The 27,249-nt window shown below is 45.9% G+C and overlaps 1 protein-coding gene across 1 annotated transcript; it reads left to right on the forward strand.

Annotated features, from left to right (window-relative positions):
* The first annotated feature begins 1,605 nt into the window (after positions 1–1,605).
* nrm (nurim) lies at positions 1,606–26,827 on the forward strand. Its single transcript, XM_043678051.2, has 4 exons — positions 1,606–1,779; positions 22,490–22,692; positions 24,289–24,465; positions 25,436–26,827. Exons 1-4 carry the CDS (start codon positions 1,608–1,610, stop codon positions 25,760–25,762), a joined length of 879 nt encoding a protein of 292 aa, XP_043533986.2. The 5' UTR covers positions 1,606–1,607; the 3' UTR covers positions 25,763–26,827.
* Positions 26,828–27,249: the final 422 nt, after the last annotated feature.

Raw genomic sequence — 27,249 nt, forward strand, 5'->3', positions numbered from 1 at the left:
CCAAGTCATTACACTACATGGTTGATCGAATTCTGCTTCTGCAGATCTCCCAGAGTGCCTCAGGGACACCCACGTTTTAGATTGATTAGATCCCCTACAGTGTGGAAACAGGCCCTTCGGCCGAACAAGTCTAGACTGACCCTCTGAAGAGTAACCCACCCAGACCCATTTCTCTCCAACTAATGCACCTAACACTATGGGCAATTTAGCATGGCCAATCCACCCGATCTGTAGATATTTGAACTGTGGGAGAAACCAGAGCACATGAAGGAAACTCACACGGACATGGGGAGAATGTGCAAACTCCGCACAAACAGTTGCCCAAGGCTGGAATCAAACCTGGGACACGGGTGCTGTGAGGCAGCAGTGCTAACCACTGAGCCTCCATTTTAGTTGCTAGATCTCTTCAAAATCTGAGTAATTTAGCATAGTGGTAGCGCGGCACAACACAATGACATGAGAAGAAGACAGAATCATACCTTTACAAGTATTGTGTGGTGAATACTCCTACCAACACTGTCATGGGCAGATGCATTTGCAACAGGCAGATTAATAAGTTTCTTGTTATCCACCCTGTCTACACCACTCATGATTTTGTAGGCCTCAACTAGGTTCCCCCCTCCACCTCCATCTTTCCAATTAAAATAATCCTATTCTACCCAACCTCTCCTCATAGCTAGTACCCTCCATATGAGGCAACATTCTGGTGAACCTCTCTGCACCCTCTCCAAAGCATCCACATACTTTTGGTAATGTGGCGACCAGAACCGCATGCTGTACTCCAAACGTGGTCGAACCAAAGTCTTATACAACTGTAACATGACCTGCCAACTCTTGTACTCAATACCCCATCCGATGAAGGAAAGCATGCCGTATGCCTTCTGGACCACTGTACTGACTTACATTGCCACCTTCAGGAAACAATGGACCTGAATGCCCAGAGCCTTGTGTACATCAATTTTCCTCAGGACTTCTCCATTTACTGTATAGTTCACTCTTGAATTGGATCTTCCAAAATAGCAAAGCACTATGAATGGATCAGGCATGAGAAGAAGTTTCTAACTCAAGGAGTTATGGAATTCTCCTTCCCTGAAAGCCGTGGATACTCCTGATTGCATCCATGGCGTAGGGAAAGATTTGTGGGGGGTACTCATGAAACTAAGAGATTTGGATACAGTGGTGTTGAAATCGAATATCATTCATGAACGTATAGAAACGATATCCATATATTCAAAACAGTGCGGAGAAATAATTTCGCTTCATCTCTGCCGTAAATGGGAAGGCTTATTACGGGCGCCATTCTGATAGCACCCGCCCTGTCAGGCTCCACAGTATTTTACGGGTTTCAAGAGCATGTCGCCTGATTTGCTTTTTCTCTTTCATAATTTTTTCACTCGCCAATCCATTATCGGTCAACGCTTGACATTTCCCAAAATCAACGGTGGGAGTGCTGTAACCCTCCCTGCCTTCTCGTGGCCTGCTGATCCTGGGTGATGGATGCCCCCCTGTCCCAGCGTGCACCGCGGCAGCGAACACGCCCTATGCGCCGCCATTGGGCCTGCGCGCGCCCCGCCCTGTGACCCGGAAGCGCTCCCTGGCCCGTTGCCATGGCGGTGTTCCATTCGGCCGCGCTCGTCGCCCTGTCTCTGGCCAACTTTGTTTTCGTTTCGTGGAGCGCGGCCGAGTTCGTGGCGTTTGTTTCCCTTCGGCAGATTTACCGGGAGAGCAGGAGGCCTGCAGCAGCAGCAGCAGCAGCAGCAGCGACAGAGCCCAAGGCGGGTGAGATGGAGGAGGGAGAGGGGGGAAGGGGTGGGGCAGAAAAAAACGCGGGCTCGGGCCGGGACCTGGGCAGAACCAGAGGCTGCCGTGGAGCGGAGGCGCTGACCCTGCAGAACTGCAGGGGGCGACACTGAGGGTGCAAGAGCTAGTGACACTCCAGTACTGCAGGGGGCAACACCGAGGGTGCAAGAGCTAGTGACACTCCAGTACTGCAGGGGGCAACACTGAGGGTGCAAGAGCTAGTGACACTCCAGTACTGCAGGGGGCGACACTGTGGGTGCAAGAGCTAGTGACACTCCAGTACTGCAGGGGGCGACACTGAGGGTGCAAGAGCTAGTGACACTCCAGTACTGCAGGGGGCAACACCGAGGGTGCAAGAGCTAGTGACACTCCAGTAGTGCAGGGGGCAACACCGAGGGTGCAAGAGCTAGTGACACTCCAGTACTGCAGGGGGTGACACTGAGGGTGCAAGAGCTAGTGACACTCCAGTACTGCAGGGGGCGACACTGAGGGTGCAAGAGCTAGTGACACTCCAGTACTGCAGGGGGCGACACTGAGGGTGCAAGAGCTAGTGACACTCCAGTACTGCAGGGGGCGACACTGAGGGTGCAAGAGCTAGTGACACTCCAGTATTGCGGGGGGGGGGTGACACTGAGGGTGCAAGAGCTAGTGACACTCCAGTACTGCAGGGGGCAACACTGAGGGTGCAAGAGCTAGTGACACTCCAGTACTGCAGGGGGCAACACCGAGGGTGCAAGAGCTAGTGACACTCCAGTACTGCAGGGGGCGACACTGAGGGTGCAAGAGCTAGTGACACTCCAGTACTGCAGGGGGCGACACTGAGGGTGCAAGAGCTAGTGACACTCCAGTACTGCAGGGTCAACACCGAGGGTGCAAGAGCTAGTGACACTCCAGTACTGCAGGGGGCAACACCGAGGGTGCAAGAGCTAGTGACACTCCAGTACTGCAGGGGGCAACACCGAGGGTGCAAGAGCTAGTGACACTCCAGTACTGCAGGGGGCGACACTGAGGGTGCAAGAGCTAGTGACACTCCAGTACTGCGGGGGGGGGCGACACTGAGGGTGCAAGAGCTAGTGACACTCCAGTACTGCAGGGGGCGACACTGAGGGTGCAAGAGCTAGTGACACTCCAGTACTGCAGGGGGCGACACTGAGGGTGCAAGAGCTAGTGACACTCCAGTACTGCAGGGGGCGACACCGAGGGTGCAAGAGCTAGTGACACTCCAGTACTGCAGGGGGTGACACTGAGGGTGCAAGAGCTAGTGACACTCCAGTACTGCAGGGGGCAACACCGAGGGTGCAAGAGCTAGTGACACTCCAGTACTGCAGGGGGCGACACCGAGGGTGCAAGAGCTAGTGACACTCCAGTACTGTGGGGTGGGGGGTGACACTGAGGGTGCAAGAGCTAGTGACACTCCAGTACTGCAGGGGGGGGTGACACTGAGGGTGCAAGAGCTAGTGACACTCCAGTACTGCAGGGGGCGACACTGAGGGTGCAAGAGCTAGTGACACTCCAGTACTGCAGGGGGCGATACTGAGGGTGCAAGAGCTAGTGACACTCCAGTACTGCAGGGGGCAACACCGAGCGTGTAAGAGCTAGTGACACTCCAGTACTGCAGGGGGCGACACTGAGGGTGCAAGAGCTAGTGACACTCCAGTTCTGCAGGGGGCGACACTAAGGGTGCAAGAGCTAGTGACACTCCAATACTGCAGGGGGCAACACCGAAGGTGCAAGAGCTAGTGACACTCCAGTACTGCAGGGGGCGACGCTGAGGGTGCAAGAGCTAGTGACACTCCAGTACTGCAGGGGGGGGTGACACTGAGGGTGCAAGAGCTAGTGACACTCCAGTACTGCAGGGGGCGACACTGAGGGTGCAAGAGCTAGTGACACTCCAGTACTGCAGGGGGGGGTGACACTGAGGGTGCAAGAGCTAGTGACACTCCAGTACTGCAGGGGGCGACACTGAGGGTGCAAGAGCTAGTGACACTCCAGTACTGCAGGGGGCAACACAGTCCAAGAGCGAGTGACACTCCAGAACTGCAGGGGGCATCAGTGGGGAGCAGCAGACAGAGACCCTCCAGTGCTTCCGGGGGTGACACAGAGTGCAGCTGACACTGACCATCCCCCCCCTTCCCTTCCGTACTGCAGGAGGGCCACACAGAGTGCAGCAGGCAGTGATTCTCCAGTACTGCAGGAGGAAACTTTGGGGAGGAGCAAACAGTCACCCTCTGGTTCTGCAGGGAGCAACATTTAGTGCAGCAGGCGCTGACCCGTTAGTACTACAGGGGGTGACACTGAGCTTGCAGTGGCTAGTGACCCTCCAGTCCTCTAGGGGGTGAGACTGAGAACACAGCAGGCACTGACCCTCCAGTACTGCAGGGACTGACTCGGAGCAGCAGACACTGATCCTCCGATACTACAGGGGGCAAGACTGCGGGAATACCAGACATTAACCATCCAGCACTAACACTGGAGATCAGCAGACAAATGCCTTCCAGTATTGCAGGGGTCAATGAAAAGTGTTCTCTAGTACTATAGAGGCCAATACTGAGGAAACGCTAGATACTAACCTAGTAGTTAGCAGACATTGATCCTGCAGTATTGTGGAGGGCAGCAGTGAGACAGACACTACTGCAACTGAATTGTAGGAGCCACGACCACACAGATACAGTCATACAGCATTGGAACAGACCCTTCGGTCCAACCAGTCCATGTTGACCATGTTCCCAAATTAGACTAGTCCCACCTGCCTGTGACTGGCCCTCCAAACCTTTCCTATTCATGCACTTAACCAAATGACTTTTAAACATTGTTACTCTACCTGCATATTCCACTTCCTCTGGAAGTTCACTCCACACATGAACTACTCTGTGTGTAACTATGTTGCCCATTGTGTCCTTTTAAATCTTCACCCCTCATCTTAAAAAATGCTTCCATTTTGAACTGCACCAGCCTAGGGGAACAACCCTTGTCATTGATCTTATGTATGCCCCTCAAACTCCTACACTCCAGTCAAAAAAGTCCCAGTCTATTTTTATAACTCAAACCCTCCATTCCCAGCAACATCCTGGTAAATCCTTTCCGTCTTCAATTTAATATTATCCTTCCTGTAACAGGGCGACCAGAACTGGACACAGTAGTCCAGAAGAAGCCTCACCAATGTCCTGTACAACCTCAACATGACGTCCCATCTCCTATACACAGAGGTCTGAGCAATGAAGGCAAGCGTGCTAAATGCTTTCTTAACCACTCTCCCTGTGATAGAAATTTCAAAGAATTATGTACCTGATAGCACGTCTCTCTGTTCTAGAACCAGAGCCCTACCATTAATTGTATAAGTCCTGCCCTTGTACCAAAATGCAATACCTCGCATTTATCCAAATTGAACTCCAACAGCCGCTCCTCAGCCCATTGACCCAATTAAGATCTCTTTGTAATCTTAGATAACCATCTTCACTGTCCTCTGTACCACCAATTTTGGTGTCATCTGCCAACTTACTAACCATACCTCCTATATTCTCAACCAAATCATTTATATCAATGACAAACAATCCCTATGGAGCACCACTTGTCACAGGCCTCCAATCTGAAAATCAGCCCTCCACCACCACCACCACCACCACCACCACCACCTGTCTCCCACCATAAGGCCAATTTTGTAACCAATCGGCAAGCTCACCCTGAATCCCATGTGATCTAACTTTACTAATTCGTCTACCATGCAGAGCCTTGTCAAAGGCTTTAATAAAGTCCAAGTAAACAACTGCTCTGGCCTCATCAATATTTTTGGTTGCTTCATTTAAAAACCTCAAGCTAATCAGTCATGATTTCCCACATACAAAATCATGCTGACTATCCCTAATCATGTTAAAAGACTTGTCAATGTATAGTTCCACCAGTACATTATTGATTTATGAGATCGCTAAGGCACTTCCTCCTTCTACCTCTCCACACACAGCAACCACATGGAATGCTCCCCACATCCTCAATATATTTGTTCATTGCATCCGCCATTTCCTTATTATCATCTATTAATTCTTCTTCCTCATTCCCCAGAGGACCAACAGTCACTTGATTTACTTGTTTTCCATTTCTAGTATCTATAGAAATTTTTGTTGTGTGTTTTTACACTCCTTTTATACCTTTATATCTTTGTCCTGATTAACTTATAAATCGTTCCCTTTCTTTCATTATCATTCTTTATATTCTGACCAATCATCTGACCTGTCACTCCTCATACTGTTATATGCTTTTTCTTTATGTTTAATGTTTTCCCTAACCTCAGTTTACCATGGATGGTGTGTCTTCTCTTTAGAGCTACTTTATATTAGGAATATACATATTCTGAAATATTCCTTGAAATATCTGCCTGGCAGCTCTGTTGGAAGTTGGTAGAGACATTGACTGCACAAAGGAGGCTGTTCAGTCTTTTGTGATCTGACGATAAGTATCTCATTTTCCAGCTCTTTGTCCATAGCCCCGGAGGGTGTGGCAAGACAAGTAAACGCTAAATACTACTTAAATTTTTTTTGGTGAACTTTCTGATCAACCATCTTTTCAGGGAGTGAGCTCCAAATGATTTCTCCTCAACCCTCACTTGGCCTTCTGATTTTTGATCCCTGTACGAATGGAAAACAACCCCAACCTATGCAATAATTCCTTAGAGTTTAGACCGTCCCATCCAGATAGATTCTAGTAACTCTCCTGTTCACTCTCTCTAGTCTGCACATCTTTTTATGTGTCCCATTAGTCCATTGTGCCAGTTCACCTAACTTGTGCTTGGATCCTTGTTCTTGCAAACTGCATAACTAGGGAAGTAGCAAAGGCTTTAAACTGAACAGTGGGAACAAGGAATCATGTAGAAAGATGTGGTATATCAAAATAAGAGAAGAAGCAATAATATGGGAAATAACGGTTGAAGAATTGCACATTCTCCCCGTGTCTTCATGGGTTTCCTCTGGGTGTTCCGGTTTCCTCCCAGGTGGATTGGCCATGCTAAATTGCCCATAGTAGGTGTATTAGTCAAGGGTAAATATAGGGTAGGGGAATGGGTTTGGGTGGGTTATTCTTCGGAGGGTTGGTGTGGACTTGTTGGGCCTAATGGCCTGTTTCCACACTGTAGGGAATCTAATCTAATTCACTGTCTCTCCAAATGCATGTAAATCCTGTCTTTCAGAATCACCTCCAACAGCTTACAACACCACTAACGCAGGCTCACCAATATCAGACACGAAGTCCACAAAGGGAACAGTCAGCAGATAACAGGAAAGCATCAAATACTAATAGAATAACTTTTGAAAAAATGAAATTAAAAGCACTCTATCTGAGTGCACACACTATTCACAAAACTGTTGATTACTTGATTGTACAAATTGAGGTAATTGGGTATGATCTAATTGCAACAAGGAATATGTAGCTCCAGTGTGACCAGGGTAGGCTACTGAATATCTAAGGATATTTGGCATTTAGGAGAGATAGACAAAAAGAAAAGTGGGTGAGGTAGCTCTTAGTAAGAGCTGAGATCATTTCATTAGTGTGAGAGGATATTCAACCAAGGATCGAGGTTTAGAATCAGCGGAATTAAGAAACCACAAGGGCAGCACACATTGGTAGGAGTTGTTTATTGACAGCCAAACTGTCAGCAATGTTGAAATAAAAACAGAGAAACTCAGCAGGTCTGGCAACATCTGTGAAGAGAGGAACAGAGTTAATATTTCAAGTCTGATATGACTTCTTCAGAACTATCTTCTGCTGTCCACAGATGCTGCCAGAGCTGCTGAGTTTCTCCAGCACTTTGTTTTATTTCTGATTTCCAGCATTCGCAGTATTTTGCTTTTATATGGGCAGTTGTTGACCTATCGGCACCGAAGGTAAACTCGCTGACACGGGTTTATGGACAGTCTTACCAATGTTAGAGCATTTCTTCCAGTCTTCTGTAATCTGCATGTGACTGAAGTTTATCTGCTTTCTAGTTCAGCCAGTTGTCGTCATCTCTTTGAATTTACATTAGACAGTCCAACAGATATTTCAGTCTGCATCATTCTTACATGGAGAGGACTTGTCATAGAATCCCTATAGTGTGGAAACAGGCCATTCTGTCCAACAAGTCCACACCGACCATCCAAAGAGTATCCCATCCAGACCCATTCCCCTACCCTATTACTCTATATTTCCCCTGACTAATGCACTTAACCTACACATCCCTGAACACTATGGGACAATTTAGCATAGCCAATTCATCTAACCTGCACTTCTCTAGGCTGTGGGAGGAAACCGGAGCACTCAGAGGAAATCAACGCAGCCACGGGGAGAATGTGCAGAGTCCACACAGACCATTGCTGGCGCTGTGAGGCAACAGTGCTAACCACTGAGCTACCATGCACCACTCAACCCCCCACCCCCCATCACTGGGCTAAACCCTGTTTCTCCTCCAGTTGCTTCTCATTGTTGTCATCGAACCAGATCTCAATCTTTACAAAAGGTACGGCCAAGAACCTCCAAAGGAGAAATACACTGCATCCCCATAAGTCACCTCGGACATCCTCAGTGGGCGAAAGTGAGGACTTCAGATGCTGGAGATCAGAGTCGAGAGTGTGGTGCTGGAAAAGCGCAGCAGGTCAGGCAGCATCCGAGGAGCAGGGGAATTGACATTTCAGGCAAGAGCCCTTCATCAGGAATGAAGGCGTCTTCATAGAACATAGAAGAATACAGCGCAGTACAGGCCCTTCGGCCCTCGATGTTGCGCCGATCCAAGCCCACCTAACCTACACTAGCCCACTATCCTCCATATGCCTATCCAATGCCCGCTTAAATGCCCATAATGAGGGAGAGTCCACCACTGCTACTGGCAGGGCATTCCATGAACTCACGACTCGCTAAGTAAAGAACCTACCCCTAACATCTGTCCTATACCTACCCCCCCTTAATTTAAAGCTATGCCCCCTTGTAATAGCTGACTCCATACGTGGAAAAAGATTCTCACTGTCGACCTTATCTAAACCCCTAATCATCTTGTACACCTCTATCAAGTCACCCCTAAACCTTCTTTTCTCCAATGAAAACAACCCCAAGTGCCTCAGCCTTTCCACATACGATCTTTCTACCATACCAGGCAACATCCTGGTAAACCTCCTCTGCACCCGTTCCAGTGCCTCCACATCCTTCCTATAATATGGCGACCAAAACTGCACACAATACTCCAGATGCGGCCGCACCAGAGTCTTATACAACTGCAACATGACCTCAGTACTCCAGAACTCAATTCCTCTACCAATAAAAGCCAGTACGCCATATGCCTTCTTCACCGCACTATTTACCTGGGTGGCAACTTTCAGTGGGCGTCCACTTTTGTTGTACCTAGATGACGTCTCTGTGAGATTCTGTCATTACTCTATTTGCATCTCAAGATATTGAGACACTTCTGGTCTTCATGATTAAGCTGCATTATCTATGGGGCTAGATGCTATTGGTAATTGATAAAAGTTGTGATCAGTTCAACATTCAGCACTGCACATAAATTTCATTATGTTCTCAACTGGCATGCTTCTCTCCCTGGTTATGATGCCATTGATTAGATGCCAGTGCCTGTACTGTACATAGGGTGCATCTGCTGGTTACAGGCATACCTGGCAGATAGGAAGATGGATGTGGTTATCAGAGGTCAGTCATCTCAGCTCCAGGACATCTCTTTAGGGGTTCCTGAAGGTCGTGTCTTTGGCCTAACCATCTTCAATTGCTTCATCAATGACCTTCCCTCCAAATAAGATCACAAGAGGGGATATTCACTGACTCCTCAGATACTGAAGCAGTCCATGCCCAGTTTCAGCAAGCCCTGGACAATATGCAGGGCTGGGCTGGCAACTGGCAAGTAACATTGACACCCCACAAGTGCCAGACAGTGATCTTTCCAACAAGAGTGACTCAAACCATCATCCCTTGACATTCGATGAAATTACCATCACTTAATCTCCCACTATCAAAATCCAGGAGTTTAACATTGATCAGGAATTGAACTGGACTAGTCATGTTAAAAAGTACTGTAGCTTCAAGAGCAGGTCTTAGGCCAGGAATCCTGCAGCGAGTAACTCACCTCCTGACATCCACCAAACCTATCCACCACTTAGAAGACAGATTTCAGGATTGTGATGGAATACCCCCTGACTTGCTTGAGTGAGTGCAGCTCCAACAAATCAAGAAGCTCTCCTCTGTAGCAGGGTGTGGCTCATTATCAATATCAGATAATGATCCTAAAATACTGAAGAGGGCAGCACTGGGCTGATGCTGAGCCAACAGGGTACTGCATGCATACCAGTCCTATAAGACAGATGCAGACTGTTGTTTTCAACAACAATAACCAATATTTATATTACACCTTTGACATAAAGGAACGACACAACGAACCTCATTGTAATCAAAACAAAAAGGCATTAAGCCAAAGAAGGGATGTGAGAAGCACTGAAGAAGCTCAACGCCATTGAGGACACAGCAGCCCACTTGATCAGCACTGTTAACAGCTTCAACATTCACTCCCTGCGTCACTGAGGCAGAGTATGCAGCAGTGCGTAGCATCTACAACATGCTCTATCACAACTCACCAAGGCTCTTCTGTCAGCACCTTCCAATCCTGTGACCTTTACCAAATGCAACCCCTGCAAATTCCTCCCCAGACCATAAAACTTGAAAATACATCACCATTCTTTGACTGTCACTGGATCAAAACAAAATCCTACTACCCCCCCCCACCCCGCCAGCAGCATTGTGGGTGACTGCAGTAGTTCAAGGCAGCACTTTGCCACCACAATCTCGAGCGGTTCAGGGTGAACAATAAGTGTTTGCCTCAACAGTGATGCTCACGTCTGTGATAAAATAATAGTGAGTGTGTGTGCCTATGGGGCATGGAGTATTTGAATGCTTAGTTAATACTTGCATTTTGAGGAGTGGACTCCATACAAGTGAGCCCCAACACCGCTTACCAATTGTGACTGAAAGGAAGGGAGTGTACAAGAGGTTAAGAGTCAAATACTCTGCCTGTTTTGGGGTTGTTGCAGGGACTGCTGAGTTGATGGGAATGGAAAGATTTAAAAACTTATCCAATATGCAGTGGAATGGAGTATAGCACAGAATATGTACGGACCAAAGTCTCAACATCCAAATATCAAACTGGCCCAATGCAATACGCACAAAACGCTGAACATAAATCAAATATTGACTCCAGTGTCGCAGGGTGGGGACATATTGGATGTTAATTCAGCACGAGACAATCCAGTTCACAATGGTATCACTGCACATGTCATTTACATTATTATAAAACATGGTCGTATTCTGTAAATAAAAACATCCTTGGAGGAGAAAAGGATACTTGGAGAACCGAGGGGATGTAACCATTCGTAAAGATGGGGCTTTACGCTTGGAACTAATTTCTCCAGTATAATGAAGGTGGCCTAGTAGAGGTTGTTTTTGCAAGTATAACTGCATTTTGATCAGGCCAACATTGAGAGGTTGCTCCCAGTTATTCGGGAAGTGGAGAAGATTCCAAAACAAGGGGCCCAGATATACACAGTGTTGGGGAAACTCAGCTGGTTTGGCACTATCTGTGCAGAGAGAAATTGTTAATGTTTCAAATCTGATATGACTTTCCAATACAGATTGGGTTTTTATTTTATTTCTCAATGAAATTGAGAGAATTTTATCTTGTATAGAAACTGTGCAGTCACCACGGGGAGAAAGCAAGTGGTTGTGGGCTAAAATATGCCTCCTTCCATGCCTTGGGACTCTAATAATTCCACTAAATACGTGGGATGCTTTGTCTCCTTTGGTATTTAAGGTACTTTCCCAACCGCACGTTGCCAACAGTGAACATTTAAACTGAATCCAACTTCCTGGTACTAAATTGTAGTTTGAGGGTAAACAGTAGACAAGCAGTAGATTCCTGAGCGAACTCGGCTTGTTGCCTGTTTCCGGGACCACCCATTTGCAGTCAATGCCTCTCCTCTCTCAACTACATGACTCCTATTTGCCTGCTCACCCCACTGAATGCCCCCCACACCCCCTTACCATTCACTGAGTTTAAAACTTCGTTTCAGATTTCTCTGAAAGCCCAGCTGAGCCCTCTGTGTTTCACATCCCTCCTGTGCAGCACGTGGTTGCAGCCTTCTGTAAATTGAAGGCTTCTTCGTTCTAGCGTTGTTGAGAGCACCCTAAGTCACGTCGGCTTTGTCTCCTTGCACACTTTCCAGTTTGTCAGAGGAAGGTCACGCCTAACAGATTTGATTGCATTTTTCCAGGAGGTTACCAGGTGTGTAGTAGTACACTTGCTGCACTTTATATGGATTTCAGCAAAGTCTTGTTACAGGGTCCGATGTGGCAGATTGATAAAGAAGGTAAAAGCACACATGGTCCATGGTAATTTGGCACATTGGATCTAAATTTGGCTTAGCAGTGGTTGACAAGAGTGTCGTGGCAGATGGCCATTTGTGTGACCAGAGCCTGGTCTCCAGTGTTCTCCCACAGGGTCCCTTATTGTTTATGATGTGTATTAATGTATGGAAGAAAATGTAGTGGGAGTGATGTTTACATTTGTGGATAACATAAAGGTTGTCCGTGTGGTTGAAAGTGTTGGGTTTGAAGAAAATCTTCAGTTACAGCAGGATATGTACAGATTGCTCAGATGGGCAGATCAGTGACCAATGGAATTTAACCTTGATAAGAGTAAGGTGCTGCACCTTGGAAGTAATAACAAAGAGGAAGTACTCAATAAATTGCAGGACACTCGGAGGAAACTTGGAGTGTGTGACCTCAGGTCCCTGAAGGTAACAGGACAGAAGAATAGGGTAGTTAAGAAGGCATACAAGACCTTATCAGTCATGGCATAGATTGTAATAGAAGGAAGGTTATGTTGGAGCTTTACTCCCGCTTTAGTTAGACCACAGCTGGAGTACTGTGTGCATTTCTGGTCACTCCTCTATGGTAAGGATGTGATTATACTCAAGGGGGGACTTGATTGAAGTGGACAAATAGGATTATGAGGTGTATGTACAGGGTGGATAGGAAATAGCAGATCCCCTTAGTTAAAGGGGAAATAACAAGGTATAATTTTAAGGTGAAAAAAATGAGGTTGGAAGGGAAGTTGAGGAGAAGTTCTTTTCACTCAGAGGGTGTTGGGAATCTGGAATGCAATGGACAGAAACCTCACAACCTTTTAAAAAGCTCTTGGATGAACACTTGAAATGTCATAGTCCTTGGCTATGTGCTGAAAAGTGAGACCAATCCAGGTTTAGAGTCATTTTGTTGGTGCAGACTCCATGCATAAGAGACCTTATCTGTACTACATGATTATATGAGCTATAATCTTAAGACTGTTATTACTGTCGGCTGGCATAAAATATAAACCTTTACTGTTGGCTGATGCTGAACGTAGTCTACTGCTGCTGGCTAATATTGAATACTGAACAATTAATGGCAGCTCCTGTGAAGCCTATCTGTAGACCATTACTGCCATATGCTCACTTCTGCTTTGATGTCAAGGGCATACTCTTGCTTCCCTTAGAATCATAGAGATGTACAACACAGAAACAGACCCTTCGGTCCAACTCGTCAATGCCTTATCGTCGATGTCGATATCTTAAGCTAATCTAGTCCCATTTGCCGGCAGTTGGCTCATATCCCTCTCAACCCTTCCTATTCATATACCCATCCAGATGCCTTTAAATGCTGTAATTGTACCAGCCTCCACCACTTCCTCTGGCAGATCATTCCATTATCGTACCACCTTCTGCATGAAAAAGTTGCCCATTAGGTCCCTTTTATATCTTTCACCCCTCACCTATGCCCTCTATTTCTGAACCTATGCCCTCTATTTCTGAACTTCCCCACCCCAGGGAAGAGACTTTGTCTATTTACCCTATCCATGCCCCTCATGTTTTTATAAACCTCTATACGGTCACCCCTCAGCCTCCGAAGATCCAGGGGAAGCAGTCGGCCTATTCAGCCTCTCCCCATGGCTCAAACCCTCCAACCCTTGAATTTTGCTCTTTGATCATTGTTTGGGTCCAGACTGCAATGAGATTTAAAGCCAAATAGACATGGTGGAACCCAAACTGAGCATAGGTCATCAGATTGTTACTGAGTGGGTGCCACTGATAGTGCTGTCAATGTCATCACTTTGCTAATGATTGAGAGTAGATTAATGAAATGATAGTTGGCAAGTTTGGATTTAGCCAACTTCTTGTTGCCATTCCATCCCTTGACATGTTGTTGACTAAGATACCAGTTTGAAGCTGTACTGGAACAGCATGGTTAGGGGCTCAGCTAGTCATAGGATCATACAGCAAAGAAACAGACCCATCAGTCCAACCAGTTCATGCTGACAACCAGAATCCCAAACTAAACTAGTTACACCCACTTGAGCTTAGCCCCTATCCCTCCAAACATTTTTTTAAAAAGTAAAAAAAGTGCAAGTGTGGGTCTTATAGAGAACAAGTCTGGAAAAGTAGTAATGGAAGGTAAAAAGATGACCGACAAATTGAACAGATATTTTGCATTGGTCTTCACTAGACAGGATATAAGTAACATCCCAGAAATAGCTGCAAATCAGGAATTGGAAGTAAGGGGGAAATTGAAGAAATTAAAATTACCAAGGAAATAATAGAGTAAATTGATGGAACTGCAAGTTGACAAATCATAAAGTCATAGACTCAAAGAGATCTACAGAACAGAAAAGGGCCCCTTAGCTGGTCAAAAGAACAATTTAACTATTCTAATCCTATCTTCTAGCACTTGGCTCATAACTTTGTATCCCTAGCCCCCAACTCCTGATGGATTTCCTCCTAGTATCTTAAAATAAGTAGCTAGTGAGATGGTTGATTCTTTTAAGGTACTAGGAGGAAATCCACCAGGACCGATGGACTAGGGATAGGAGCATGAGAAACCTTCAAATAATGGGATGTTGTAAGGGCTCATGGCCTATGCAGTTTCCATCCGGTTCTTAATATCATGTGGAGTGAACCAAATTGGCTGAAGACTGACATCTGCAATGCCGGTAACCTCACGAGGAGGCCAAGCTGTGTCATCCATTAGGCACTTCTGGCCGAAGGTGGCCCCAAATCCTTTCAGGCTCGTATTGCTGGACTGTCCCATCATTTAGACTGGGGATGTTTGTGGAACATACTTCTCCAATTATAGTCATAGAATCATAGTCATAGAGATGTACAGCACGGAAATAGACCCTTTGGTCCAACCCGTCCACACCGACCAGATATCCCAACCCAAACTAGTCCCACCTGCCAGCACCCAGCCCATATCCCTCCAAACCCTTCCTATTCATATACCCATCCAAATGCCTCTTAAATGTTGCAATTGTACCAGCCTCTACCACATCCTCTGGCAGCTCATTCCACACACGTACCACCGTCTGCGTGAAAAAGTTTGCCCCTTAGATCTCTTTTATATCTTACCCTCTCACCCTAAACCTATGCCCTCTAGTTCTGGATTCCTCGATCCTAGGGAAAAGACTTTGTCTATTTATCCTATCCATGCCCCTCATAATTTTGTAAACCTCTATAAGGTTACCCCTCAGCCTCCAACGCTGCAGAGAAAACAGCCCCAGCCTGTTCAGCCTCTCCCTATAGCTCAAATCCTCCAACCCTGGCAACATCTTTGTAAATCTTTTCTGATCCCTTTCAAGTTTCACAACATCTTTCCGATAGGAAGAAGACCAGAATTGCACGCAATATTTCAACAGTGGCCTAACCAATGTCCAGTACAGCTGCAACATGACCTCCCAACTCCAGTACTCAGTACTCTGACCAATAAAAGAAAGCGTACCAAATGCCTTCTTCACTATCCTATCCACCTGCGACTCCACTTTCAAGGAGCTATGAACCTGCACTCCAAGGTCTCTTTGTTCAGCAACACTCCCTAGGACCTTACCATTAAGTTTATAAGTCCTGCTAAGATTTGCTTTCCCAAAATGTAGCACCTCGCATTTATCTGAATTAAACTCCATCTGCCACTTCTCAGCCCATTGGCCCATCTGGTCCAGATCCTGTTGTAATCTGAGGTAACCCTCTTCACTGTCCACTACACCTCCAATTTTGGTGTCATCTGCAAATTACTTACTGTACCTTTTATGCTTGCATCCAAATAATTTATGTAAATGACAAAAAGTAGAGGACCCAGCACCGATCCTTGTGGCACTCCACTGGGCACAGGCCTCCAGTCTGAAAAACAACCCTCCACCATCACCCTCTGTCTTCTACCTTAGAGCTAGTTCTGTATCCAAATGGCTAGTTCTCCCATCATTCCATGAGATCTAACCTTGCTAATCAGTCTCCCATGGGAAACCTTGTCGAACACCTTACTGAAGTCCATATAGATCACATCTACTGCTCTGCCCTCATCAATCTTCTTTGTTACTTCTTCAAAAAACTCCATCAAATTTGTGAGACATGATTTCCCACGCACAAAGCCATGTTGACTATCCCTAATCAGTCCTTGCCTTTCCAAATACATGTACATCCTGTCCCTCAGGATTCCCTCCAACAACTTGCCCATTGCTGAGGTCAGGCTCACCGATCTATATTTCCCTGGCTTGTCTTTACCGCCCTTCTTAAACAGTGGCACCACATTTGCCAACCTCCAGTCTTCCGGCACCTCACCTCTGACTATAGATGATACAAATATCTCAGCAAGAGGCCCAGCAATCACTTCTCTAGCTTCCCACAGAGTTCTCGGGTACACCTGATCAGGTCTTGGGGATTTATCCACCTTTAACCATTTCAAGACATCCAGCACTTCCTCCTCTGTAATCTGGACATTTTTCAAGATGTCACCATCTATTTCCCTACAGTCTCTATCTTCCATATCCTTTTCCACAGTAAATACTGATGCAAAATATTCATTTAGTATCTCCCCCATTTTCTGTGGCTCCACACAAAGGCCGCCTTGCTGATCTTTGAGGGGTCCTATTCTCTCCCTAGTTACCTTTTTGTCCTTAATATATTTGTAAAAACCCTTTGGATTCTCCTTAATTCTATTTGCCAATGCTATCTCATGTCCCCTTTTTGCCCTCCTGATTTCCCCCTTAAGTATACTCCTACTTCCTTTATACTCTTCTAAGGATTCACTCGATCTATCCTGTCTGTACCTGACATATGCTTCCTTCTTTTTCTTAACCAAACCCTCAATTTCTTTAAGGAGAAAGTGAGGTCTGCAGATGCTGGAGATCAAAGTTGAAACTTTATTGCTGGAACAGCACAGCAGGTCAGGCAGCATCCAGGGAACAGGAGATTCGACGTTTCGGGCACAGGCCCTTCTTCAGGAATCTGATTCCTGTGCCCGAAACGTCGAATCTCCTGTTCCCTGGATGCTGCCTGACCTGCTGTGCTGTTCCAGCAATAAAGTTTCAACTCAATTTCTTTCGTCATCCAGCATTCCCTATACCTACTAGCCTTCCCTTTCACCCTGACAGGAATATACTTTCTCTGGATTCTTGTTATCTCATTTCTGAAGGCTTCCCATTTTCCAGCCGTCCCTTTACCTGCGACCCATCTGCCTCCAATCAGCTTTCAAAAGTTCTTGCCTAATACCGTCAAAATTGGCCTTTCTCCAATTTAGAGCTTCAACTTTTAGATCTGGTCTATCCTTTTCCATCACGATTTTAAAACAAATAGAATTATGGTCGCTGGCCCCAAAGTGCTCCCCCACTGACACCTCAGTCACCTGCCCTGCCTTATTTCCCAACAGTAGGTCAAGTTTGCACCTTCTCCAGTAGGTACATCCACATACTGAATCAGAAAATTGTCTTGTACGCACATAAGAAATTCATCTCCATCTAAACCTTTAACACTATGGCAGTTCCAGTCGATGTTTGGAAAGTTTAAATCCCCTACCATAACTACCCTATTATTCTTACAGCTAGCTGAGATCTCCTTACAAGTTTATTTCTCAATTTCCCTCTGACTATTAAGGGGTCTATAATATAATCCCAGTAAGGTGATCATCCCATTCTTATTTCTCAGTTCTACCCAAATAACTTCCCTGGATGTATTTCTGGGAATATCCTCCCTCAGCACAGCTGTAATGCTATCCCTTATCAAAAATGCCACTCCCCCTCCTCTCTTGCCTCCCTTTCTATCCTTCCTGTAGCATTTGTATCCTGGAACATTAAGCTGCCAGTCCTGCCCATCTCTGAGCCATGTTTCTATAATTGCTATGATATCCCAGTCCTATGTTCCTAACCATGCCCTGAGTTCATCTGCCTTCCCTGTTAGACCCCTTGCATTGAAATAAATGTAGTTTAATTTATTATTCCTATCTTGTCCCTGCCTGCCCTGACTGTTTGATTCACTTCTGTTCTCAACTGTACCAGTCTCAGATTGATCTTTTTCCTCACTATCTCCCTGGGTCGCACCCCGCCCCCCCAACCCCCACCTTACCAGTTTAAATCCTCCCAAGCAGTTCGAGCAAACTGTCCCTGCCAGTATATTAGTCCCCTTCCAATTTAGGTGCAATCCGTCCTTCTTGTACAGGTCGTTTCTACCCCAAAAGAGATTCCAATGATCCAAAAATGTGAATCCTTCTCCCAGTGGGCGGCACGGTGGCACAGTGGTTAGCACTGCTGCCTCGCAGCGCCAGAGACCCGGGTTCAATTCCCGACTCAGGCGACTGACTGTGTGGAGTTTGCATGTTCTCCCCGTGTCTGCGTGGGTTTCCTCCGGGTGCTCCGGTTTCCTCCCACAGTCCAAAGATGTGCAGGTTAGGTGAATTGGCCATGCTAAATTGCCCGTAGTGTTAGGTATAGGGGTAAATGTAGGGCTATGGGTGGGTTGCGCTTCGGCGGGTCGGTGTGGACTTGTTGGGCCGAAGGGCCTGTTTCCATACTGTAATGTAATCTAATATGCCAGCTCCTCAGCCATGCATTCATCTGCTCTATCCTCCTATTCCAGCCCTCACTAGCTCATAGCACTGGGAGTAATCCAGATATTACTACCCTTGAGGGCCTCCCTTTTTAAATTTCTGCCTAACTCTCTGTAATCTCCCTTCAGAATCTCAACCTTTTCCCTTCCTATATCATTGGTTACAATGTGGACAATGACCTCTTGCTGGCCCCTCTCCCCTGTGAGGACATTCTGCACCCTCTCTGAGGCATCCTTGATCCTGGCACCAGGGAAACAACACACCATTCTGCTTTTTCTCTGCTGGCCACAGAAACGTCTGTCTATACCTCGGACTACAGAATCCCCTAACACAATTGATCTCTTGGAAGCCGACGTACCCCTCATTGCATAAGAGCCAGTCTCAATGCCAGAAACTTGGCTGTTCCCCTGAGAATCCATCACCCCCTACATTTTCCAAAACAACGTACCTGTTTGAAATGGGTATATCCACAAAAGACTCCTGCCCTAGGTGCCGACCTCACTTACTCTTCCTGAAGTTAACTCATCTATGTGACTGTATCTGAGACTTTCTCCCCTTCCTATAACTGCCATCCATCATATACTGTTGCTGTTGCAAATTCCTCATCGCTTCTATCTGTCTGTCCAACTGATCCACTCGATCTGATAAGATTCGCATCCAACAGCATTTATGGCAGATATAATCTGCAGTAACCCTTAAACTCTCTTTAAACTCCCACATCTGACAAGAAGTACATATCACTGCAAAGGCCATTTTTGCTCCTTCACAATCTACAGACCCAGAAAATAACACACTCTTATTCCTCTACAAAACACTGCACCAGGTTAAATTAATAGCTATGGCTTATATTTTAAGTTTAATCAAGAGAGTTATCTCCAAAAACATATAATCAAGAAAGAACCCACAGTACTCACTAATACAGCCTTTCTCTTGGACAGATTTAAAACAACAATTAACTTATCGGATTCTGTGCTGTGAACTTCACCCAAACAGGTTCCTCCATGATTAGTTGTGAAATTCACTGTTTGTTAATTTTCCCATATGCACTCCGATGTCCAGCAACACATGAATTCAAAAACAGCAAAGGCAGTAACTGTGTAGGTTATCTCTCTCTCTCTCTCTCTCTCTCTCTCTCTCTCTCTCTCTCCTGCACTGTCCTCACCACCATGTGCTTCCTTTCTCTGCTCCCTTTTAAACTGCTGTTCTGCTGACTTTGTTTTCCAAAGTTCCAATAAAATGCAACAGCATATAAAACAGTAATTGCTGCTCCTGGAATTCGAGGAAATCACCTCCAGCACCTAAAATACCTCAAAAAAAGGACCAGCTCTTTCAGCCAGAAATTTTTCCCGTCCTCCATAATCCATCAGAATTGTCCACACCCACTACTGGCTGTGGCAGGACTATCACATACTACTTCCACTATTTGGCATACATGTGTTGCAGCTTGCCAATGTTTGAACATCATTCTTAGATACGCCTGATCGTGAGGTTACAAGTTATGGTTGAATAGACTTCTGCTGCTGTAATAGCCCACAGACCTCATCATGCTCAGTTTGAGTTTCTAGATCTGTTTTGATTTAATTCCATTTAACACATTGTAGTACATACTGGGTATCATCCATGGTCTGAAGATGGAACAGGCATCTGCAACAGGTAAATTCTTGAGGATAAACTCGAGTAAGTTTGCCCCTTTTATTGATTCTTTTATATATGACACATCATCAGTCTGACAGATATACCCTCGGGCCTCAACTAGTTCAGCCAGTAGTTGTGCTACTGAACCACTCTTTGCAATGGACATTGAAGTATCCCATGAAAAAATTATTCTGAACCTTTACAAGTCTCAGTAATTCTTCCAACTAATCTTCTTCATAAAATTGTACTAAATTCATTAGCTTTTAAAAAAGTCTTTCAGAGGGTGTGGGCATGACATAGACCAGCAATAGTTGCCAATCCTTAATTGGCGTTAGTGTACCATTGCAGTCCATTTGATGTAAGTTACCCTCAACAATGTTTGGAAGAGAGTTCCAGGATTTTGAATGAACAGCAAAATAGTGTTGTTCCAAGTTAGGTTGGTATTGGCTTGGAAGGAAAATGACTGGTGGTGCTCCCATGCATCCGCTGCCCTTATCCTTCTAGGTAGACAAGGTTTCAAAGGAGCTGTGGTTGGATCCTTGCTGAGTTGGTGCAGTGCGTCTTGTAGATGCTGATTGTGATGGCATTGAATATTGAAGATTAGGATGATAATCAAGCGGGCTGCTTAGTTGTATTGAGCTTCTTAAATGTATTGGAGCTGCACTCATCCAGGAAAGTGAAAGATACTCTGTAACACCCGTGGCTTTTGCCTTGTAGATATTGGTCAGGCATTGGGGAGAGCTGTAGTAGATGATAATTAGCTCAAGATTTCCTTGCTCAGATTTGACTAGATGGCATGAGATTGAGAGGATCTGCAGTCAATGTTGTCAACACTCAGGGCTAGTCTCTCCCAACTGTACACCAGAGTGGCCCTCCCATAGCAGATGTGACAGCACATTCCCAGGGAATGTTGGAGTCCAGAACAAAATAAGGTAAAATGTGACTGTCATTTCTGGTGCCTAGGTTGATACCAAATGGCGCATGTGATTTTATTCTTCAACTTTTCGATAATAGTTTTGTACAACTGAGTGGCTTGCTAGGCAATTTCCAATGACACTTCAGAGCCAACCACAATTGCTGTAGATGTACAACAGGATCTTGACCAGATGGGCCAATGGGCTGAGAAGGAGCAGATGGAGTTTAATTCAGATAAATGCGAGGTGCTGCATTTTGGGAAAGCAAAGCTTAGCAGGACTTATACACTTAATGATAAGGTCCTAGGGAGCGTTACTGAATAAAGAGACCTTGGAGTGCAGGTTCATAGCTCCTTGAAAGTGGAGTCGCAGGTAGATAGGATAGTGGAGAAGGCGTTTGGTATGCTTTTCTTTATCGGTCAGAATATCGACTACAGGAGTTGGGAGGTCATGTTGCGGCTATACAGGACATTGGTTAGGCCACTGTTGGAATATTGCGTGCAGTTCTGGTCTCCTTCCTATCGGAAAGATGTTGTGAAACTTGAAAAGGTTCAGAAAAGATTTACAAGAATGTTGCCAGGGTTGGAGGATTTGAGCTACAGGGAGAGGCTGAAGAGGCTGGGGCTGTTTTCTCTGGAGCGTCGGAGGCTGGGGGGTAACCTTATAGACGTTTACAAAATTGAGGGGCATGGAGAGGGTAAATAGGCGAAGTCTTTTCCCTGGGGTCGGGGAGTCCAGAACCAGAGGGCATAGGTTTAGGGTGAGAGGGGAAAGATATAAAAGAGACCTACGGTGCAACGTTTTCACACAGAGAGTGGTACGTGTATGGAATGAGCTGCCAGAGGATGTGGTGGAGGCTGGTACTATTGCAACATTTAAGAGGCATTTGGATGGGTATATGAATAGGAAGGGTTTGGAGGGATATAGGCTGGGCGCTGGCAGGTGGGACTAGATTGTGTTGGAATATCTGGTCGGCGTGGACAGGTTGGACCGAAGGGTCTGTTTCCATGCTGTACATCTCTATGACTCAATGTAGGATCACACATACACCATTCTGGTGAGGATAGCTGACTTCTTTCCGAAAAGAAATTAACCAATTACCATTGTTCTGTTTGTGCCAATCGTTTGCTGCACCGTTAGATGAATATTGGGTGAATTCTGAACTTCCTCCTGTTGAGAAAGGTGTCTTTTTTTTTTTACCTTACCTGAGTCCACTATTTTTACAGATGCACAAGAACACGTGGAATGGCATTCTGTCTTTAGAGACAGGCAAATCCAGCAGGCTCTCCTCTTCAACCTGGCACTACTCGCATTCTTCATCCTGCAGCACAGCATTATGGCGATGGAGACAGTGAGGAGATGGACGCTAACTTGCTTTGGGGTCCTTCAGCGATCCGTCTATGTGTTCTGCACGGCAGCCTGTCTCCAGGTGGGCAAAGAAAAGCAGAAGTCGCTCATTCTGAGAACAGAAATGTGAACTCCTTGCAGAATTTGCAGGTTGTGAAGAAGATTCTGAAAAATCACACTGCCCCACATCAGAGAGCTAGAAACCAGAATGTAATACTGTCATGTCAGAAAAAAGAAACTCGGGTACCACATTGTTCCATTTCACTTAGTTACAGACTGTAATATCACACTGTCTCATCCCATCTCACTAGAATGTCTCACTGTCCCATGTCTGAATACTACACACTGGAATATCACAGTGTCCCGAGAGTATCATGTTGTACCATAACTGGGATAGAATCTGAAATATCACAATGTTTCATATCACAATGGTGGAAATGGAATTGTTACACTATCATACAACTGATTAGACGCTGGAATTTCACATTGCCCTACTGGAGTGTTAGACAGTGAAATATTGCAGTCTCATTTGGATTGTTTAATACTAGAATATAACACTGTTGCATATCAAAACATTATACACAGATACTCGGATATCAGTCTCAGAAAATATTATGTAGGCATTAATTATTGCTTACCCCTGTATTAGAAACCATGAACTGTGATTTGCTTTTTTTCTTCAATTATTTCCCGCTTTTGATCTCTGTGTAATTTCTCCTCTGTTTCTCTGAAAACTCAATTCATACAGAAACTACTCATCCTGTTACTCTTTCTTCTCTTTCTCACCCAATTTCCTCACCCTCTGTCCCTGTTTTTTCTCTCCTACATCCTACCTCCATTCCTCCAGTTCTTGACCAGGTCCCGTCCTGATCTTTGCCTCTAACACCTTTCTGACGGCATAACCCATGGCGCTGCCCTCTCATCCCATTTTGTGCTAAGAATTTTTGTTGCTTCTCTTTGGTTCATGGGATTTTCATTGCGAGTCTACATCTGTCACCTTGTCACTTTGCGCCTGTTTTATTTCTGTGATACATTGACCCCATCTTTCTCTCCTCTGACAGCACTCCCATTGCTTGATCTCGCTCACACCATTTTCCTTCTTTTTCTTGTCTTTCTCTGTGCATCTGTCCTTCATTGTTTGCTTCCATCTATGAGCCTTTTTCTTCTGCCTTCTGGATCATTGCACTGTTATCTCTCCTCTCCATATCCCATCGTCACTCCTCTTCCTGCACCTCTCTCCTTTCTCCCTGAACATGTCTGTCCTCTCCTTGCTCTTCTCTGTTTTCTCCTTGCACCTCTTGACCCTCCCTGAAGCTCTTTTTCCTCTTCCTTGACCTCCCTCTCTTCTCCCAGTACTTCTCCCTCCTTTCCCTAAACTTCTGTCCTCTCCCCGTACACTCTCATTTCCTTGTGCCTCTGTCCTGTCTCTTGATCTGTTCCCCTCTCCTCCCTCTGCGTTGTAGCCCTCCAGTCTGAATCATCATCATTTTAACTGTCTGCGTGAATGGTTCACTTCACTCTAAGTTGCAGGTACAATATTTCTCTTTGTCTGTATCTCTCCCGAGTTGTCTATCCCTTGTATCCTGTCCAGATTCTCTTATGTCTTGTGTTGCGGAGATTGTCCTCTCTCTTTGATTTTTGACACCTCTCTGATTTCAATGGTCCTTCTCTTCCCCAGCTGCTGATGCACTACTGGCAGCCCACCCACGCTGCCCCCTTGCTATGGAACGTGTCCAGGGAACCCTGGGTTACCTGGTTTCCATTGGTCTGTTTCATTGTTCACGTCATTGCCTGGCTGATCATCTTCAGTATTGTCCTCATCTTTGACTACGCTGAACTCATGGGTCTCAAGCAGGTAAGTTCTAGGCCCGTTGCATTGGTGTCTGGTTATCGGACCTCAGTTCAGCAGCAGCAGGAACATAGTTGGCCCTAAAGACTTTGGTGTGACTTATATGAGAAACGTTATGTTCAGAAATGCAGGAAACACTTCATTTCCCACATTGCAGTGGCTATTGGTGATCAAGCTGACTGATAGAATCCCTACAGTGTGGAATGAGGCCATTCAGCCTATCGTGTCCACACCAACCCTCCGAAGAGCATCCAGACTAGACCCCCCCCCCCCCCCATCCCTATAGCCCTGCGTTGCCCATGGTTAATTCACCCAGCCTACACATCTCAAGGGGCACTTTAGCACAGCCATTCCACCTCACGTGCCCATCTTTGGACTGTGGGAGGAAACCGGAGCACCCAGAGGAAACTCACATAGACACGGAGAGAATCTACAAACTCCACGCAAACACGTGGAATTGAATTGAGGTGCCTAGTGCTGTGAGGCAGCAGTGCTAACCACTGTAGCACCCTGATGGATAGTAGAATGTGAAAACACTGTGGGATGGGATTTGGGGATTGTGCTTTTCATCCAACAGCTGGAAAGCTGTTGGGGATCCTTTGGAATGCTGGCGTTACTATGCATTGACCTCAACGCATCGGGTTAATACATAAGGCTGTAACTCGGGAAGGCAGACTAAATATAAAGGATCTCCTACTTAATCCAAAGATAAGAGGATTGTTGGAGAGCAAGTGAAGGTGGGATTATTAAATACTTCAATGAGCAGAGGAAGATTGACGCCTTTGTTAGTCAAGAGTCAGTGTTTATTGAATATCTACAGGAATGTGGAGTTCAGGCCTTTGAATAGTCGATCAGGCTCAAGGGGCCGGATGGCCTACTCCTGCACCCAATGGTTATTTTAAAACTTGTATGAGCACCCCTACCCCCCGCCTTACTCTATTGCACAGTTAATGATTCCCTCCCTGTTGTCCTCCAGGTTTATTATTGCTGTCTCGCTCTTGGAGACCCCATGGAACTGAAATCGCAGAAGGCCCAGCGTTTGTATTGCCACCTGCGGCACCCGGTCTTCCTGGAGTTCCTGGTCATCCTGTGGTTGCTGCCCAGCTTGTCCCTCGACCGCCTGCTGCTGTCCATCACCTTCACCCTGTACATGATCTGTGGCCACAGCCTGGACCAGCACGACTATCGCTACCTCCGCTCGCAGCTCAACAAGAAGTTTGAGATCTTCTCCCGGGAGGAGAGCACTCACAGCCACCCGGCAGCTCACGACAGCCTCGGAGGACCGGCCGAGTACCAGGAGTAGCCTGCAAGCCTTGGGAGGGGGGAGGTGACACCTGCGCATCTGGAAGCATTCCCTGCTTTACCTCTGCGCTGTGACTCCTAAACTGCACAAGGCCTTGGTGATCTTTATCTTTGGCAGCAGATAAGTGCGTGCTTTTTTTTAGAAAGCACTTTCGGGTTTGCATGGTAGTCAGCCTTGGAGTCTTTCCTTCTCTGCTGGCACCTAGCATCCCATCACACTCAGGTATCTCGCAGGTCAGATGTGCAGTGAAGCTCCATTTATCCTGCCTCAACAGTGTGCCTTCACTTCCAACCTCAGAAAACCACCTCTTCTCCACCCCCCCACCCACCCCCCCCCCCCCCCCCCGCCTCTTCCCCTTCTTGCTGAGTGCTGCATTGCTCTATCGCTATCCTATTACCATGCTATAGACTGCCTTGACTGGAGTTGCCAGGTCAGTGCCAATGAATATTTTTGGGTCAGTTTCCTACTGTGCCTGCCTTTCATTTCCAATAGATTGTGTTCCGTTTTGGTCGTATCATGTTCCATTTTTAGCATGTCATGTCCCATTTCCAGGAAATTGTGCCATTTTGTGAATGTTAAGTGCCACACTGGGGACAATTTTTGCTATGACGTCCCATGCTGCGCTAGAAACCACTAGCGACATCCTGAGCAAATTTCACAGTGTCTTTACAGCTTTCATCCCTTCCAAATGAGACAGCTTTAACGAGGAAAGTTTTCCCAGAATGAGCATTTCGAGTGTCTGAGTGAAGTGTGAGGCAGTCAGGAATTCTGATGCCTCAGGACAGAATCACACAGGAGTGATTAATGTTCCCTAATTCTGTTCATGTCGGGAGCCTGTCTTCGACCAGAGCAGAAAGTGGAAGTCTTCCAATGAGTGACTTGCATCAGTGATAATTTCAAATCAAGTTGAGTTTGACAACTGCCATTTGTAAATGGGAGTGGTGCATGGATAATTTAGTTATACTGAAAATGACATGATTGAAATTCTGCCATCTAATTTCTTATCACCAATTTTTATCAAAAAATATCATGTTCAGAACAATAAATCATTGCCTTGAGACAGCAGCAGCTTGTGTCAAAATGCCCGAAATTACTTCAGGCAGTGAATTAACTACCAGAGTGCCAAGGTGGGAAAATGCATAAAGGGGTGGCCTTTCTTTTGTTGCTGAGGATGTGGCTTGAATAATTTGCTAATTCCACAGAGAGAATTCTGTAGGATTTGGTTGCCAGAGAACCTTTGCCAAGACTGTAGTTTAATGACTCAGAAATAAAGTTGGAGGGCATTGTTGCTTTACACTTGACAACTTCAGACAGGTTTCATAGGATGGAAGAAAGTTACAAATGTAATCTAAGGACAAAAGGAGGGCATTTGAACCATATTGATCCTGTTCTGGCATTCATTGAGATCATGGTTGCCTAGGTTCATGTACCTGCCTTGTCTCCACCCACTATCCTCATTACTTTTGGGTTAACAAAGACTTAAAATT

This window comes from Chiloscyllium plagiosum, unplaced genomic scaffold (assembly GCF_037043375.1).
Source record: "Chiloscyllium plagiosum isolate Xiang-an unplaced genomic scaffold, Cpla_swu_hap1 HiC_scaffold_35, whole genome shotgun sequence".
Classification (NCBI taxonomy): Eukaryota; Metazoa; Chordata; class Chondrichthyes; order Orectolobiformes; family Hemiscylliidae; genus Chiloscyllium; species Chiloscyllium plagiosum.

What these genes read in the sequence shown, in the direction of transcription:
- nrm (XM_043678051.2), top strand. Translation starts at nt 1,608, where the DNA reads ATGGCGGTGTTCCATTCGGCCGCGCTCGTCGCCCTGTCTCTGGCCAAC. An exon ending in GCACGGCAGCCTGTCTCCAG is followed by an intron (nt 22,693 to 24,288) that starts GTGGGCAAAGAA and finishes TCTCTTCCCCAG; the next exon opens with CTGCTGATGCACTACTGGCA. An exon ending in AACTCATGGGTCTCAAGCAG is followed by an intron (nt 24,466 to 25,435) that starts GTAAGTTCTAGG and finishes GTTGTCCTCCAG; the next exon opens with GTTTATTATTGCTGTCTCGC.